Source organism: Carlito syrichta, unplaced genomic scaffold (genome assembly GCF_000164805.1).
Source record: "Carlito syrichta isolate Samal-C Ts95f unplaced genomic scaffold, Tarsius_syrichta-2.0.1 Scaffold170050, whole genome shotgun sequence".
Taxonomy (NCBI): Eukaryota; Metazoa; Chordata; class Mammalia; order Primates; family Tarsiidae; genus Carlito; species Carlito syrichta.
In genome coordinates, this window is record NW_007114146.1 from 155747 (window position 1) to 173167 (window position 17421).

Genomic DNA, 17421 nt, shown 5'->3' on the forward strand with positions numbered 1-17421 from the left:
GCCATGTGTGGGGGGAAGGGACAAGGTCGTCTCAGGGCTCTGGGGCCCGAGGCGCAAAGGATCCCTGTCCTCTGGAAGCCTCCCACGGTCCCCCCCGCCCTCCGGCCGTTAACCTTGAGGAGTCGCCTGCGGCTGTGGAGGGGCCCGGGAGCTCCAGGCCACCAGGGCTGTGTGTACACCTGTGGAACCCCCACCCCGGCACGCAGCTGCCAGCGCCAGGCCCCACTCTGGCTCTCCACACACGGCGCCCTAGCCTGGCGCGCCCTGCGTCAGGGCTCTGCACTTTCAGACGTCCCTGCCCGGGCTGACCTCCAGAGTCCTCTGGGGGCCCCTCCGCCCGTTCTCAGGGTTGTGCTCCAGGCTGGGGGAGGTGCTGGCCAGAGCCTGTGCTCCACCACTTCTCCCGCCTCTGGGCGAAGGCTGGAGGCCGCAGGTCCCCAGGGTGGAGAGGAGCCCATCACCCCGGCGTCCTCCTTGGGGAGGAGCTCGCAGGGTGGACAGGAGGGCAGTGCCTGGGCAATCAGCAGCTCAGAAAGACTTTACTCCCGAAACGAGACCACCACCGCCCCGCAGCCAAAGGCCGAGGTCCAGCCCTCTGGACTGGGCAGCTCAGGGGGAGAGGCTGGCACAGGCGCCAGGCCGGGCCGCTACTGGGTCGTGCAGTCCCCGTGGCCGCCGGGGGCCGTCTTCACCTTCCGCAGCTCCTTCTGCAGCTCTGCCTCGGCCTCCACAACCTCCCTCGGCTTCCGGTACTGTGGACGGGGCCAGGAGAAAGGCCATCAGCCCCATCCCTTCCCCTCCACACACGGGCCCCTTCTGATCCCCGACCTGCGTGCAAAGACACTGCGGAGCGCTGAGAAGACCAGGCTGGCAGGCCGGACGGTGTGGCCGGCCTGGGACAGCCCAAGTTCTGCAGGGCCGACCGCTCACCCCCACTCCCCTCCAGCTTGGGTGACGCCAAGGGCCTCCCCCGGGCTGCAGGTGGTTCCTGCTCTCTGCAGGCGCATCCTAGGGACACGGCTGGGCGGGCTAGAGGAGGCCTCCCCCCGGCGCCTTGGACTCGCCAGTCTTACGGAGATGATGAGGGTGCCGTTGGCGTGGGCAAAGGTCAGGGAGGCGCCGTCCAGGGGAAGCTGGTGTCTGTCCAGGTCAGGGATAGAGAACTTCTTGTAGTACCTGTGGGGACACCGAGAGGCCACTGGGGCGCCCGGCAAGGCAACGCAGCGTGTCAGGCCCCTTGTGGCCCAGCTTCCAGGCTCTCCCAGACCTCCCGCACATCCAGGGGCAGGAACCCAGCAGACGCCTGGGCTCCAGGGCTCAGTGGGCCCGGGAAGAAGAGGACACAGGCCCAAGTCCATCCGGCGGTGGGCCTGCGTGTAGACCCGGGCTGCCTGACTCTCACTTCGGGTGGTGTCCCTGGCGACAGGCAGCAGCAGCCTCGGGGCAAACGACAGCTCGGGCGGCCTGGGTCCCCCTGCACCCTGCCTTGGCACAACAGAAAACGGACAAGGACTGACTAAGTGCACCGAGGGCTGTCCCCCAAAGCTGGGCCTGCAGTCACCGTGTACCAGGCACATTCCCTGGAGGCCTTAGCCGCCTTTTCTTCTCCAGACTCTTCCCAAGCCTGTCAGCCTGAGTCTGTGCGGGCCCCAAGGAAAGCAGCCCCTTGGAGGAGTCTCCGGGACCAGCCGTGCCCCCATCTTGGAAGCTGGGGCTCCGGGCCCCTGCCCCGCCTGCACCCACCACACATGGGGCTCTCATCTGTGGGTGCCAGTCCGGAGATCAGTGAGCCCTTCGAGTAAAAGAAACAAAACACAGAGGCCAGATAGCACCCAGCTGGAAATGCTTTCGCAGGGGACACAAACCCTCTCCCACAGCGCAGGGAGCTGACGAGCCTGCCTGGCTTCCCAGCAGCCGTCGGTGCAGCTGGGAGCGAGGTCAGAGTGGGGGCCTCGCCTCCGGTGGGATGCCCGTTCCACTCGAGTGCTGAGCGGCTGTCACACCTCTGGGTAGACCTATGGTGGCGACCTGGGTGGAAATGCCACCCAGGCTCTGACCAGGGGCTGCCAGACCTGTCACCTGGGTGAGGCGGCACTCTGTCAGGGCTGTGTGGGCGACGGTGGGAACCGCTGCGGCCAGGTACCGACACTGGGGGCGGGGCCTGGGAGGGTGGGCTGGAGGGCTTCAGAGGGGCGGGCCTGGTGGCAGCCACCCTAGTCCACTTCAAAAGCCGTGCCCGGGGGACTCAGCTGACATCAAGGCGCACCTCTGCCGGGTCCAAATCCCTGGTTCAGGGGCCCCTCCTCCCAGGCTCCCCACTCCCTCCAAGGTGCTGGACTGGCAGGAAGAGAATGTTTACTCAAAGGCTGACAGTTCAAAAGGAGTGGGGGCGGGGCCTGATGGCGCGGCAGGTTGCTTTATTCTCCAAAGCTCTGCCCCAGGGAGAGGCGTCCATCTGCTGCACACGGGCTGGAGCAGCCCCAGCCCTCCCCGCCAGGGCTCAGGTCTCTTCCTGGGGCCCTGGTCTGGCCAGCAAAGGTGGCAGACACTGATAATGGGGAGAGTCAAAGGTTAAACAGCAGAGATTAGGGGAGCTACAGGCTGTGAGGAAGTGTTAGCGTCTTCCTGCAAAGGCACAAAGCAGAGACCATCCTGCAGCAGCGGGGCTGGAGGGCAGGACGGGAGGCAAGCAGAGGCTGGGAAGGAGGTGGCTGCCCCAGGCCTCTGCGGAGCTGAGCCCTGTCATGCATGTGGTTTATGGGTTGAGGCAGGCAACTTCGAGAAGCACGGCAGTGCTCAGGGGCACGGCCCTCCCTCCTCAGGGGCCACCACTCTCGCCTCCATGCCCCAGCCCATGGTCTGCCCACCGGGTGCTGCACTTGACTTTCCCACCAGCACCTGGACCAGAGAGGACCCACCCTGCAGGGAGGGTCAGAGTGTCTGGCCTTAGGCAGCTACAGGTGGGCAGCAGACATGGCCGGGCGTCTGCTGTGTCCCAGGCCTGGAGCCGAGAGCTGGGGACGGAGGATGTAGGAGAAACGCCATATCCCTGCCAGAGGAGACCTGGTTTTGTTTCTACTAAAAACTAAACCCTTCCAGAGGGTGGTCCCCTACTTTCTGTGGTGCCCAACCCCCTCCCACCTCCCTTCCCTGTTCTGTCTCAGCCATACAATGAAAATGAAAGGTGACATTTAAAAAACTGTGCTCATTTTGTGTCAGGCACTGTTCAAAACACATTGAATCCTCAAAACAGTCCCTTCAGGCTGGTTACGTCTAGTCTCCTTTTACGAAAGAGGAAACTGAGGCACAGAAAAACTAGATGTCCTGCCCAAGTCACAAAGCTCCATGGAGATGCCCATTATAAGCGATAATGCCCCAGATCTCCCAGCCCTTCCTCTCTCCACAAAGGAACAGGCCACCCGGGTTCCCGGCAGCTGTCCAGAGATGAGACAGCCACTGGGCTGGGGTGGTCAGCGATGAAGGCTGTCTCCCCCGGGATCCAGGCACCCTGCAGGTCCCCTGGGTGCGCTCTTCAGCACATCAGTGGCCTTTCTTTCTGAATGTCTGATGTCTTCAAGAGACTTTCATGGCCGTGAAGGCCTGAGCAGTGCTCCGGTCCGCCGGGGGCCTGGGCAGGCCACTTCATGTCTGGGTCTCGGTTTCATCCACCAAATTCCCTTCTCAATGGAGGCCCCTCACGGGATGGACTTTGGGTCACTGGCAGAGGGCCCAGCAGGGCAGGCACCTCTGGAGCTCTTGTCTTCCTGTTGCAAGCAGGGACCTCCCTCATCTGGCTACTTCGCAGATGCCCTGCGGCCTCCTGTGGCCCTCTGCTGCGCCCCCGCCCCAGCCCCAGGCCTTCCCAAGCCCTGCGCCCTTGCAGGGAGCAGAGGAGGCCCGGAGACTCCGGAGGCTGAAGGCAGAGCTGGGCTTGGAGTCGCCCAGGCCATGCCCGCGCACTCAGGGAGGGGGCCTGCACATGGGCACAGCCAAGGGGCCCAGAGAAGCCTCCTGCCAGTCCACCCCGAGGAAGCTGGCCGACAGGCCTTCCACATCGCGGCTCCAGGCAGCCTGTGCCCTGCCCCAGCAGGTCTTCTAGAGTCACGATGCACGTGCACACGCCAGCAGCTCTGCGTCCCACGGAGAAGCCCCTGCATCCTCTTCCCACCGACTTGCCACTGAATCCTTCTTTCCAGCGAAGCCTGTGAACATCTCCACAGCATTAGCGTCCTCGATATCAGGCCAGCCGAGTGCTGTCCAGAGTCGCTTCCAAAGAGCTGCTGGGCGCTTGTCCACATACGCGTTGAGGAAACTCCCCCAAGCCTATGAGGTCAGTAGGAGTGTTCTCCTGTGGTACCTAAAGAAACCTGGCCCAGTTCTGCAGCAAGCATGTAGCAGGGGCCTGCCCATCCCGGCATCCCCCACTCAGTCCACCCAGCCACCAGCTTCCAGACTGGGCTACGAACCTTCTTTCTGGCCAGGCGCGGTGGCTCAGCCTGTCATCCCAGCACTCTGGGAAGCCATGGTGGGTGGATCGCCTGAGCCCGCGGGTTCGAGACCCACCTGGGCAACTTGGCGAGACCCCGTCTCTACAGTAAATCAAAAATTAGCAGGGCGTGGTCATGTGGAAAGCTGAGGGGGAAGGACCGCGGGGCCCGGCAGGACCATGCTGGGGTGGCCGCAAGCATGCCACTGCACTCCAGCCTGGGCAACAGAGCGAGACTCCAACTCAAAAAGAAAAAGAACCTTCTTTCTGCACCAACGGCATCAGGAACAGATGGTCCAACACTGGGGTCCTGGGAAAGCCCCTTCTTCCCTCCCTGACTCGTCCCTCACCCTCACTGACTCCCTGATGTCTGAGGCCAGGGACGTGACACACTTGAGCAGTTCCTTCGGGGAAAGCAGCCAGCCCAGTTCTCCAGGGACAAGGCCGCTGTGGACAAGGGGCCCTGGCTTTGGACAGCAACTGCATTCCAGAATATCAGGACTGGGGCAGGCACGGACCTCCAGGCGCAGGGAGAGGTCAGAGAGAAATGCCACGGCGTGGTGGACGCTGCAGGGCAGGCATCGGGGACAGGGCCATCCTGCTGGCTTCACATGTGTGTCGCAGCATCACTGATATACAGCACGAGGACAGATGTGCATGCTGCCTGCCTGCAGATGCTGGGGCTCAGAAAGCAGGCACAGCACTGAATCCCAAGAAAGGCAGGCCCTGGCAGAGATGTCAGGTGCCTCGGGGGCCGCGGCCTCCTGTGCAGTCAGCAGGCGTGAGGGTGGCACGCAGCACCCCAGCCGGATGGTGCCAGCGCTGAAGGTCGGGAAAGGTCTGGCGAGGTGGAGCGGCCCGTGGGCTACTCCAGCAGAGGGGCCTGGGGGGGCAGGGCTGAGCCGGTGGGGGCGCTGGCCAGGCTCGAGTGGGATCCACGTGGGCCTGCAACACTCCCGCTCCATGGAGTGCAGGCCCCGCCCTGGGCCCGCTCCCATCCCGCCTGGCCTCGTCCATCCTTCCGAAAGTGTCCCGCTGCCCTGGTGCTGGCGCGGACCCTGGCCGAGAGCGCCATCTACGGCCGGGCGTGGGGCGGAGCCAGAGCAACCGCCGCAGAGGCGTTGTGCTGGGCCCTCGCCTCCACACTCCAGCCCCGGCAATCGCGTCTCCGCCTGGCATTATCTGTGTTCGACAGTGACCCCTGGGGGACAAGAGGGAGGCAGCAGCCAGCTCTGCAAAGTGCCAGGCTGCAGATTCCAGTGCTGTGAGAAGCACTTTCGCTCCCAGCTTGGGCCCAGGGCCTCTTCTGCCGACGGTGCTGAGGCGCGAGTGTGCCTTCCCGTGGGCGATCGCTCTGGTGTCGGAAACTGCTCAGCCCCACGTTAGTCCGACTCCAGTTAATGATGAGAACAATAACGGGAATAAACTGCCTTCTATCTGAGGGCTTCAAAGGGCTTTATATACACAAAGCCTCATGGTTACGACTTCATATTTATAGGCGAGGCCCTCTGCAGGGCTGCTGGCTGCGTGCACAGCAACAGCCCTGAAATTAATTCATCCATCTCCACCCCTTCCCCGTCCACTCTGCCTTGCCACCGTGATGGGGGTGGGGGCTGCAGAGGCCAGTGGCACTCAGGGACCCGGGGGAGGAGTGGGACGCCACGTTGCCAGAGCGGCTGGACGAGGACTGCCCCCTCTTGCTGCGTGGGGGGCAGGGGCTGGCTGGCCTCGCGGACGGGCTCGGCACCCCTGGGCCACGCAGGCGGGCATCACGGCGGTGGACAGGCACCGTCCAGATGTGCAATCATCCCATGGGAGTCGGCCTGCACAAAGGTCCCTCTGGCCCAGGCCAGGGCCAACCGCACTCAGGGTCTTCCCTGCAGGGCACCCCTCTTCTCCTGGGACCAGTCGGCACTCCAGAAGCTCGACCAGTACGTGTCCACCACAGAGATGCCCGTGGCCGCTTCTGTCCTCCTCCCCCCCCACTACCGCCTGCCCTCCAGGACCCACACATGGGCCTGTGATATCCTTATCTCCTCATTCATTCAGCAGGAAATTTACTGGGCCCGAGCAAGTGGAGGGTCCTCACAGACTCTCCCCAAGGTGTGAGGATCCTGCATAGATGCCCTCCCCAGGTATGGCGGGTCCTGGACTAGCCTCTTGCCCAAGGTGTTGGGCACCACACAGACTCGGGCTCAGGGTCAGGCGCCGTCTTAGACTCTCGTTCAAATCTGCCTGCCCTGGAGCTGCTGGCTACATGATTCAAGCTGGAGCTGCAGAGACAACCTCTCCTCGCCACAACTTCTGCTCCCACTGCCTCTTGGCTCTCTGTTCGGCCTTCCTTCCCTCCTCGGGGGCAGGAGGTAGGAGGCCCTTCAGCCTCCAGGGTAGGAGCAGTCTGAGAGCCAACCCGAGAGCACACCCAGCCTCCACCCTGCTCACCCGCAGGCAGGCAGGGCCCCCACACGACTCACTTTCTGTTGGTCGTCCGGACAATGACGCGGCGCTCCTTCTGGTCCACACAGACACTGTAGACATTCTCGGGGTAAGGCAGGTTTCGAATCCGCCACTGGAAGCTCACCTTAGTGTCCTTGCGCACGAAGATGGGCTGCAGAAGGCAAATCCAACTCAAGGGCCGTCCTTGGGGAAGGGGTGGCTCCCGCCCTCCTCAAGGTGCTAACCCGGGACACAATAGGAGACCCTCCACTCTTCATGGCCCCGAGGCTGCTGTGACATGCCGGGCCTGGAGCCACTGTGGGACGACAAGTCAGTACCCACTGACACTGACATTTCAGCGTGCTGTGTTCAGACGGCAGACGAGGGCGTGACCAGGCCGGCCTGCCCTCGAGGGCCAGCAGCCCACCTCACTTCCACCCGCGAGACTCCCAGACAGATGGACGTACGTTGGCACTGCTCTCCGTGATGAGTTCGGGCCCTGGGCCCCGGGTCCCCAAGGGTGCTGGCTCTCCCACTTCAAGCTGCCATGGGCCCAGGGCTCCCAGGGCATTTCTCACACGCCACTTCCTCACTGGGGAGAGAAGCAAGCGTGAGTGACTGTGCAGAAGGGGGTCGACCCTTCCCTGCTGCATCTGGCAGGCACACGTGAGGCGCCTGGATTCACAACCGCGGACGCCCCGCAGAGCATTTCAGCATCAGACGGCTACCTGGGCACACCCCAGAGGGCCCAACGGGGGAACTGGAGCAGGGCCCCAGAGGGGCCAGGTGGGGCCAGGTGGGGCTAAGCAGCCTTTGGGGACAGCTTCCAGCAGGAGGACAGGCAAGGTTAGGAGGAGGCGGGGTTCTAGCAGTTGGAACATCTGGATCACAAAAGGGGAGTTGAGATGCATTTCTCCCTCTAAGAAACATGTGAAGGAAAAAAGAAGCAAGAGGGTGGCAGGATGTGGTGGCTCACGCCTGTAATCCCAGCTCTTTGGGAGACCAAGACAGGAGGACTGCTTGAGGCCAGAAGTTCAAGATCAGCCTGGGTGATGTAGCAAGACCACATCTCTACAAAAAAAAACAAAAGAAAAAACTAGCTGAGCGTGGTGACGGTGCTAGTCCCAGCTACTCGGGAGGCCGAGGCAAGAGGATTGCCTGAACCCAGGAGGTTGGGGCGGCAGTGAGCCGTGATCACGCCACTCCAGTCTAGGGGAGAAAGAAAGACCTCGACAAAATAAAAGAGGGTGAAAGCTGTAGGGAACGTTTGTCTCATGATTCAGAAAGTCCAAACATAGAAATTCACGCATCTCAGGTATACCTCGCTTTATAAAACAGTCCGAAAGCTGTATCAAGCAAAACCTTGGGCACGTCCCATATATTAAATGCACTACCTGTGAAAGACCTAACGCGAATATCTTGTAAAGTGGAACTCTTTCATGACGCAAGTGCAAGCGAGCATCTCCATTTTACACTGCTCGCCTACAATTTGAGGAAAGGCACATGTCACAGATGTCACAAATCGAGAAACTAGCTCAGGGGACATTCCCTGGGGCCCTGCTGAGACTCGGGGACCAGCTCGGCCACATCATGGAGACTGCTTTCGGCAGTCCGTCCCTAAGAGGGGACCTCTCTGGGCCACGGCACTGCCCTCCCTGGTCTCCTCCCTTCCTGCTACACTGGGGATCGTGAGGGCTGCTGCCTCTGATGCCCTCCAGCCGGTCACTGCAAAAGACCAGCCCTGCCACAGCTGTCCCTGTGGGCTGCTCCTCCCTCCAGGCCTGGAGGCCAGCATTCGGTGAGGGTGCTTTCCTTCAGACCTTTCGGGCAGCTGTGCCAAACCCAAACGCCCTCCCTGTGAACGTGAGCACACAGGCAGAACGGTGTGCTGTCAAACTAGACTTTCCCCTTGAATTTGTGCTTTCATAAGATGGGCTGCACTCTGCAGTGTGATCTTATTGCATCTTAGGGCCAAAAATTCTCCCTGGAAACACATTTCCAAGTTTATAATGAAAATTAATAAGGAAGAGTAAAACGGGGAAATATGCTTTATAGGCCACTTTTTTCCACAACTGCTTCTTTCCCAAGTGAATGGACTGTGACCAGGAACACACCCACATCCACGCACTGTGATACCTCACGTCACCGGAAGCCAGCCTTCTGGGGGCCTCTGTCACAGTCGCAAACTCGGAAGTGACAGATGCCTCCGAGCAGCAGCTGTGGGAAGATCCAGGTGCCCGACTCCACACCACAGCAGAGACCATGCCCAGAGGCTCCCTCAGGCTCTGCAAAATGCCACGTGAACAGGACAGGAAAATCGCTGCTTTCTCAGGCATACTGAACAGCGCCCAGGGCCAGCTTGCCTCGGAGGGCAGTGTCAGAACAACACCCTCGGGACCACAGAGTGTGAGGCAAACAAGCACCCTGGACCCTGGGGGCACCGCTCTGTGCTGGGCACAGTCCCCGCCGGGTTTCCAGGTGGGGCCCCTTTGGAAAGAGCCAGCCCGTGCCTGAACTGTTAAATGAGAAAGACACTTCCTGCCGGCCTGCTCTCTTTCAGCTCTCGCCAGTACCTTCCAGGGACAGAGGGTGGCGAGTCCCCGAGGCTCACAGAGGCAGACTAACTCACAAAGGCCATGGCTAAACTTCAGGTCTCCGAACGCCAAGTCCAGAATTTGAATCACCACCGGAAGTGTTCAATAAGCACCTGCAGGATTTAGAAAGACTTCCATTGTTTAAGGAGTGGGGCTCCGTTTTCGGTTTGGCCGTCAAGGCTCGGCTCTGCTTATCTGACAAGTGCTGGGCTCTCCGGGCCGGGCCGGTAGGTGCTCCGTGGCGGGTCTTGTAGCATCGTGTGTCCCAGGCACGGGCAGCAGCAGGGTGGCCGGGGAAGGCCACGGCCCCCAGGATTTCCTGTCTGCTCTTTCAATCCAAGAAATGGTGGGTTTCACACAGAACCTTCCCAAGAACTACTCAGAGAAGGAAGACAGTCAGCTGCTGGTTCCCTGACTTTTGACCTTACCAGCAGCTCGGGTCTCGGGAACTTGGCTGATTCACCTATTTGTCTTAACATTTCAGGAATTAGATTCTTTGTTAGAATGCAGAAGAAAGGTCCCTTCCCATCCCTTCAAGAGATGAGATCCAATAAAGGACTCTGGCGAAGTCCTTAGTTTCAAATGCACACTTGTGCTTCTGTCCCCATCTCTGTCCCTGAACCGAAGGACAGCTCCTGTAGCAACGGAAGACTGTTTCCACCTGCTGTCACTCGGATCTGATTGGACGTAAAACCCAAGCTGGTGTGTGCCAGCAGTTCCGGGACGCTGCCATGTTGTCCGGGCTGAGCCACGGCCAGTCCCTGGGAAGGAGACTCCGGTGACCCTGTGTAGCATCTGAGGGCAAACACAGGAAGGAGGCAGCCCTGGGGCCCTCTCCTACGTCAGCAGGAAGCAGCCTGCGGTCCCAGGCTGCCAAGGGAGGCCCCGCTTTCGGTGGGCGTCCCGAAGGCCTCTTTCCCCATGCCCCGAGCCCTGGCCCACTTCCAGGGTGGATAATTACATTCCCCTCCCTGAACATCCCTGCAGCTTAAACTGGATGCGGGAATCTTCTTCTCTGCCCTGAAACGCCGCAACATTGCTCTGTGGCTACTGAACAGCTGCCACGGTCCGTCCCAGAGGAGGCCGAAGGGAACTGGAGGGTCTTCACAAAGCCAGCGCAGTGCTCAGGACAGAAGTGCTCCAGATCCTCCCAGCGCGGCCCAAGGGGTGGGGTGGGGGAGGCTGGCGGTCAAACACCAAAGCGGAGTAAGCCGGGAATCCGAACGCAGTTGGTTGGGACAGGCCTGCCCTCCAGCCTGGCCGCCGCGATCTTCTCAGGCTGGTGGACGTTCTGCTTGCTCTCCTGGGGCCTTCAGTCTCTTCCCCCAAGAGCATCCACAGCATTCGTTGCAGGGGGTGGGAACGAGCAGCATGAAGTGGGGACGAGGGAGGAGGGGGCAGAAAACATGACGCTGACATGCTTACTAGCAGCGTGTGAGCTCGGTCCCAGGCGGCGCCCACCTGTTGGCAATTCTTTCTCCGTCAATTATTTTCTGAGTTTTTCTAATGGAAAACCAGTTTGGCCGATTATCAAATTTGTATAATTTGCTGGAAAAATGGAAATGATTTCTATATACTGCCACAAAAACCACGTCCTTACTGTACTTCCTAGCATGCACACGCCGCGGCCAGCTCGGGCCCTGGGATGATCCACACCGAAAATGATGGGGGAGCCGCACTTGAAGGGCAGCTGGGTGGAGGAGGCGCGAGAAAGGACCTGCCGCCCAGGGCCAGCCCGCGTTCAAGGCGGTGCTGCTCTCTGCCCACCAGCCCCCACCCGGGCCATTCTGGGAAGGAGAACGTTAGCAGAGGAAAGCGGGGTCTGAACACGCTCAGCTCCAGGCACGTGCCGCTGTGGACTCACACATGGCTCCCGGGTGAACACGGCAAGGCCTCTCGCCCGGCTCCGAGGCGACCCATTCCATGACTCCACGACCCCGCACGCCTGCCCTCTTACAGCTCCCGCTGCTTCTGCCGGAACACGGGGCCGCAGCACCTGCCTCTCGGGCTTCGGTGAGGGAGACCCGCGAGAAGGCTCGCCTGAAGCCGGAGTGCGCCCGGGGAGAGCTACGGTGTCACGGCGCCAGGAGCCGACAGGCCCTCCTGCAAGCCCTCCTCGAGCAGCGTCTTCCGCGTCTCTGCTTTCAGGGAGGAGTTTGGAGGCCTCGGTCTACTCCCCCTGCCACCAGCGGCCGCGACAGGGTCCCGTGGGATGCTGGGCCCAGAGTGCTGCTGTTGGAGAGGCCGGACTTGATTTTAATTTTAAGTGCATGTCCAAGCACCACAGAGGCCTGGGTTATTTGTCTGTTTCTGCAGCCACCGCAGCAGAGCCGTGTTCTGGGCTCGCTGTGGAGGAGCGAGGTGGCGCTGGGGGCAGGGGCCGGAGCCGTCCCCTCCCCAGCCTGGTCATGGCAATGGTCAGCCCACGTGCCTCTGCTCCCATAAGTCCACCCGTTAGGCATTCCATGGCTGTCATCCCCCGGGAGCGCTATGAATTACGACGCACTGCAAGGATATTACTACTGTATTGGTTTCCACCGAATCAGTGTCATATGCTAAACACATCAAGATTTTAATAGCACCAGGCTAAACCAGCGGGGACTGGAGCCCGAGCAGTTCGTAATAAGGAGGGCTCAGCGCTTCACGGTGCGACCGAACATGCGCAGGACGCACGGTTCAAGGCTGGGGACTGCGAGAAGGCAAGCCCACGTAATCCACATTGTCGGTTCTAGACATTTACGAGCTGCCAGAAAAGGCAAGAAGCAGTTCCCTCACCAATACCACCTGTCGGTCAGGCCCAGGAAGGAATTAAAGTCAAGAACAACGACAAGAAAGTAGCCCAGCCCCTGACCCCATCACTGGTCTCAGCATTTCAGACGGAACTTAATAAAGAGAGCAGCTCCCACGGCTGACAGCCACCCGGCTCGGGGAGCCGGCATGTGCCGACGTGCGTGCCTGGGAACAGAAAGGCACCCATTCCTGGTTCCCAGAAACCCAAGCTGCAGCCCCTCCCCGTGCCCACTCTGAGGGGACAGGCGCGCCGTGGGGAATACAGTGCTGCCAGACACCGCCTGCTGCCACGACTCGACACTCCGCGGAAGATGGCGGTCCCAGCGTCACTCGAGGCGGGTCAGAGGCTCCCCTGGGACTCTTGCTTGCTGCAGGTGTGGCTTCAAAAAGCGAGCAGGACCAGGGCCATGAGGCTCGCCTGCGACACCCGCCCGCTGCCAGGCCTCCCATCTATTAGGGGTTGGGCTGCAGCAGGACCCCTGGGCCGAGGCCGAGGCCCACTCTGGGGTCCCGGTGAGGTAGGGCTGCGGTCTCCCTGGCATCCACGTTAGGTCCCGGCTGCCCTCAGCCAGGGCTGGGGATGCCCACTGCGCCAGGTCAGCCCAAGCACTCCGGGGGCAGCTGGGAGCCCGTCACTCACCAAGGAGCTCACTGGTCCTCTCGTCGTATTCCTCCGCCATCTCCCTGCCGTCTGAGAACAGGTAGTGCACCTTCCTCCTCCCTGCGCACAAAGCAGAGGGTGCCTTACCTCGAGTCCCTTGCGGGTCAGGGCCCACTTGGGGGAGACAGTACTGGTCTCGGGAGCAGGGAACCTCCAGGCCCCCAGATTCCCAGCCAGCATCACCAGCCACCACTTGAAAGCAGGACCCAGACTCACATCCTTTCTGGCGCTTTCTCCGAACGTGTCCTTTTCTGCCGCTTCCTCGACCAGCAGCAGGGGCATGCTGCTTCCTTCCCTTCAAACCCCAGCTCAAATGTCACCTCACCCGGAAGTCCTCCCAACTATCACCGCCAGCCCTCTTGGGGAAACTAATCACATCCTCATTCGCACCCCTCAGCCTGATTCAGACCCACAACAGCACTGATCACACACTCTGATACTTCCCCGAGCATCTGTCTCCTCACGGACTTTCTGCTGCTCTCCACAGTTCCTAATGCCATCTCGCGCGCAGGACACCCCCGGGATTCCTGACCCCGCACCCCCGGCCCGTGCTGCCCTGCCTCCTCCTGCACATGCCAGGCCGTGCCCATTCGATGGGCCGTGCCCATCCAGCCCGTGTATTTTCTTCATGCGCTTCCTCTGCTATGACTTTACCTCCCTTTGTGTGACTCTCTGATGACCGCCTGTCTCTGCTGCTGGGCAGGAGGCCTTTATCCCCCAAGCCTGAGATTCTGATTGAGAGAATGAGTTAACACTGACACGATGTCCCTCGGAGGAGACGCCCAGAGGCTCCCAGCCCCGCTGCTCCAGCTGGGTCGTGCCACAAGCATCTGCTAAGCACCATGCAGCCTCCCTTTCATTTACAGACGGGCGAGCAGAGCCGGCGGGCGCGTAGTGAGACGGACAGCACCCCCGTGGGTGAGTGTGTGTCTGGCGGGCAAGAGCCCCATGCCCCTTCCCTGTCCAGTTCGCTCTTCTGGAGCCCGGCTCCCTGGAGTCCTTCCTGACTCGTATTTGAGGGGAACTCATCCCCAAGTGTGCAGGGCCTCTCGCAGGCCCCCGCTTCCACCCTTCACCATGTGGATGGCGCACAGGAGCGGCAAAGGGCTTCCTGTCAGCAGTGGGGCAAAAGTGCTGCCTGCGAGTGGCTGAGGGCGTCTGGCCTGGCCATCTTCTCCGCTGGGCACTCAGCCTTGAGTCCAGGCAGGACGCAGTGCTCACTATCAGTCCACCAGGCACATGTTTCACCAGATTTAACTCTCACCATCATTCTGTGTGTCTCCGTGACCTGATTTCGCAGATGAGAAAAATCCAGGCTTAAAGGTCATGCCATTTATTCAGGATCATAATCCAGGAACTGACAGACCCAAGCTTCAACTCACTCGAGGTCAAGTCCATGCGCTAACAACTACATCTAGGATGATTTGCGTGGTTTCAGATATTGGTGAGGCTAAACATTGCTCCAAGGGTTTACCGGCCACTTTCCTAGTGAATTACCTGCTCATGTTCTAGCCTACTTGGGTATTCATCCTTGCCTAACTCACTTGATTGAGCCTTGTAATATTAATCATGTGCCATACTTGTTGCAGTATTTTCCATTTCAATTGCCTTTTTTTTCCCCCCAGAAGGGAATCTCATTATGCGGCTCAGGCTAGCCTGGAACTCCTGGACTCAAGCGATCCTCCTGTCTCAGCCTCCCGAGTAGCTGGAACCACAGGCCCCCTGCACAAGTGTTTAGTTTTTATATAGTCAACTATCTATTTTTTTTCCATTGTGGTTAACTGCCCTGGAAGTTGTACTTAGGACATCCTTCCTTACCCAATGATTATATGACACTTACCTCTCCTTTATTCCAATTATTCTAATTAACTATATTTAGTCCAGCTATAAATGTGTATGTATAAGAAGTTTTAAGTACATCAGTATGCTACTTTGATAAAGAAAACATATTTATGTGTGAGTGTGTATGCGTGGAAAAATATGGAAGTTTATTATGAAAATATAAATTATGGCTGTCTCTGGGTGGTAGTAGTATATGTGAGTTGTTTATTTCTTAAAAAAAAAAAATCAAAAGTAAACTGGGCAAACTGGATTCTTACTATCAACAGCTGTAACTCTTGGTGGGAGGGAGAAGAACCTCCACTTCCCACACCCTCCCACACACCAGGAGGGTAAACCTGCAGGTTCGATGAGACATATCGATACATTCAATACTGCATTAATTTTTGGGCTGGGGAAAAAATCAAATATCATTTTGTGACAACGTTACAAAAGAACTTCAGTAAAATCCTGGGTGGGCCAGATGCGGTGGCTCATGCCTATCTTTTATTTTTATTTTTAAAATATTTTTATTTTTTTGAGTTGGAGTCTCACTCTGTCACCCAGACTGGAGTGCAGTGTTCGCTCCTGGCCACTGCAGCCTCGACCCACTGGGCTCCGGCGATCCTTCCACCTCAGCCTTCCGAGTAGCCGGAATTACAGCCGTGCGCTACCACGCCCGGCTGATTTTTTGATTTATTGTAGAGATGAGGTCTCACCAAGTTGCCCAGGTGGGTCTCGAACCCGCGGGCTCAGGCAATCCACTCACCTCAGCCTCCCAAAGCGCGGGATTTCAGGCTGAGCCACCGAGCCCAGCTGGCTCATGCCTATCATCCCAGCACTTTGGGAGGAAGAGCCAGCAGGACTGCTTGAGCCCAGGAGTTTGAGACCAACCTAGGCAGCATAGCAAGACCTCATCTCTACAAAAAAATTACAAACATTAGCTGGATGTTGTGGTGTGCGCCTGGAGCTCCTCTACTCAGGAGGCTGAGGTGGAAGGATGACTTGAGCCCAAGAGGTCGAGGCTGTGGTGAGTTGTGGTGGTGCCACTGCACTCCAGCCTGGGCGAGAGTGAGACCCCCAACTCAAAAAAAAAAAAATCCTGGCTGGTGAAATCTTTGTTTAAATACTGTCCTGTGACCAAAGGCAGCAAGAGTCGGAACTGGAATGGATATCTGTATGCTCACGTCCAGAGCGGCATCATTCACGGTAGCCACTAGGTGGACACAGCCCAAGAGTCCATCAACAGATGAGCAGATGAACAAACGTGGTCTCCACGTACACAACGGGATATCGCTCAGCCTTCAGAAGGAAGGAGCTGCTGACACACACCACAATGTGGGTGAACCGCGAAGACAGCAGACCAGGTGAAGGAAGCCAGTCACAAAAGACAAAGACTGCGCGATTCCACTTAGATCCTAGAGTGGCCAGATTCACAGAGACGGAAAGCAGAGTGGTGGTTGCCAGGGACTGGGGTGGAGGGCTGTTTCATGGGGACAGAGTTTCAGTCTAGAAAGATGAAAAAGCTCTGAAGATGGTTGGTGGTGATGGCTGCAACAACAATCGGAACGTACCTGACGCCACTGAACGTTCACCACACTCAAAACAAAGCCCGCTGTCCTATGAGAAAACGTCCGGCACCTTCAGCACCACACAAGAGACCTACCACAGTCTGTCTGCAGTCTCTCTTCTTTCTCTACCACTAGCCCTCACTGCTCCTTGAGAAAAGGGGCCTTTCATTCACCTTGTATTCTGACACCCAGACCAGGCATGGCCGCGGCGTGGGTGGTTTGTTCTTAGCATCATGAAACACCTGCAGGCCTGTGACCAGGGACTCTTGCTTCCTGGAAGAGCCAGCCCCTTTTCTTTGCCCAGCAAGCGCCTCTGCACTCTGTAGGACCCCGAAACATCGCCTCTTCTGCTTGGTCTTCCTCCAAAGAAACAGTCCTTTCCACCTTCACCCTTTTGCAGCGTTTTATGCGCGACGACAACCTCTGCCTGACACGCATCATGGTGTATTTTCTCGTCTTCTTCCCGACCACTCTGTGAGCCCCCGGGACAGCCTAGCTTTTTCCGTCTTGGCAACAGCAAAAGCCTCCCTAAACGTTGCACGGACCGAACCTCCGCGAGGCCCAGGCTTCGCGGCCCGGCTCTGCCCGTGAAGGTGAGCCCCCGCTGCCTGGAAAGCCCCAGGACTTCAGACCCGAGGCGCCGGCTGCCCCGGGGGCGCAGGAAAGGCCCCTGGAGCTGGCGTCGCCCATCCTAAGGTGGGAAGAGTCAGGACTCCGCGTCCCGCGCCCAGCCCCTCCGGGCGGAGCCCCTGGCCCCGGCTCCCCGAGGACGCAGGGGCCCCTCAGGGCCAGCCACGGCAGCCCGTCCGCTCCGCCTCGGGGGGGCGGCTGAGCCCGCGGCCGGCGGGCCCAGGGCGGGCGGACGGCGGAGGCGGAGCTGCAGCCCAGGGCCCGCCCCCCCGAAGCCCGGAACGTCCCCGGGTTCCCGACTCCTCTTCCGCAAGACCGGCCTCCCGGGACGGCGGCGAGGCGCGCGCGAGCTAGGGACGTGCGAGGGACGGCTACTCGTTCGCGACAGCGCCCAGGGCGGGGCGAGATGGTCACGGGGAAGCCGGGCGAGTCCGC

General features: G+C 59.6%; 1 protein-coding gene across 1 annotated transcript; it reads right to left on the bottom strand.

The window, feature by feature from the left end:
* Positions 1 to 520: 520 nt before the first annotated feature.
* On the bottom strand, positions 521 to 13467 carry DPCD (deleted in primary ciliary dyskinesia homolog (mouse)). The gene is made up of 6 exons (XM_021709276.1): positions 13400 to 13467; positions 12947 to 13275; positions 7390 to 7514; positions 6961 to 7094; positions 1074 to 1176; positions 521 to 752 (listed from the first exon to the last, which is right to left on the bottom strand). The coding sequence occupies exons 1-6, from the start codon at positions 13465 to 13467 to the stop codon at positions 648 to 650; spliced, it is 864 nt and encodes a 287-aa protein (XP_021564951.1). The 3' UTR covers positions 521 to 647.
* Positions 13468 to 17421: the final 3954 nt, after the last annotated feature.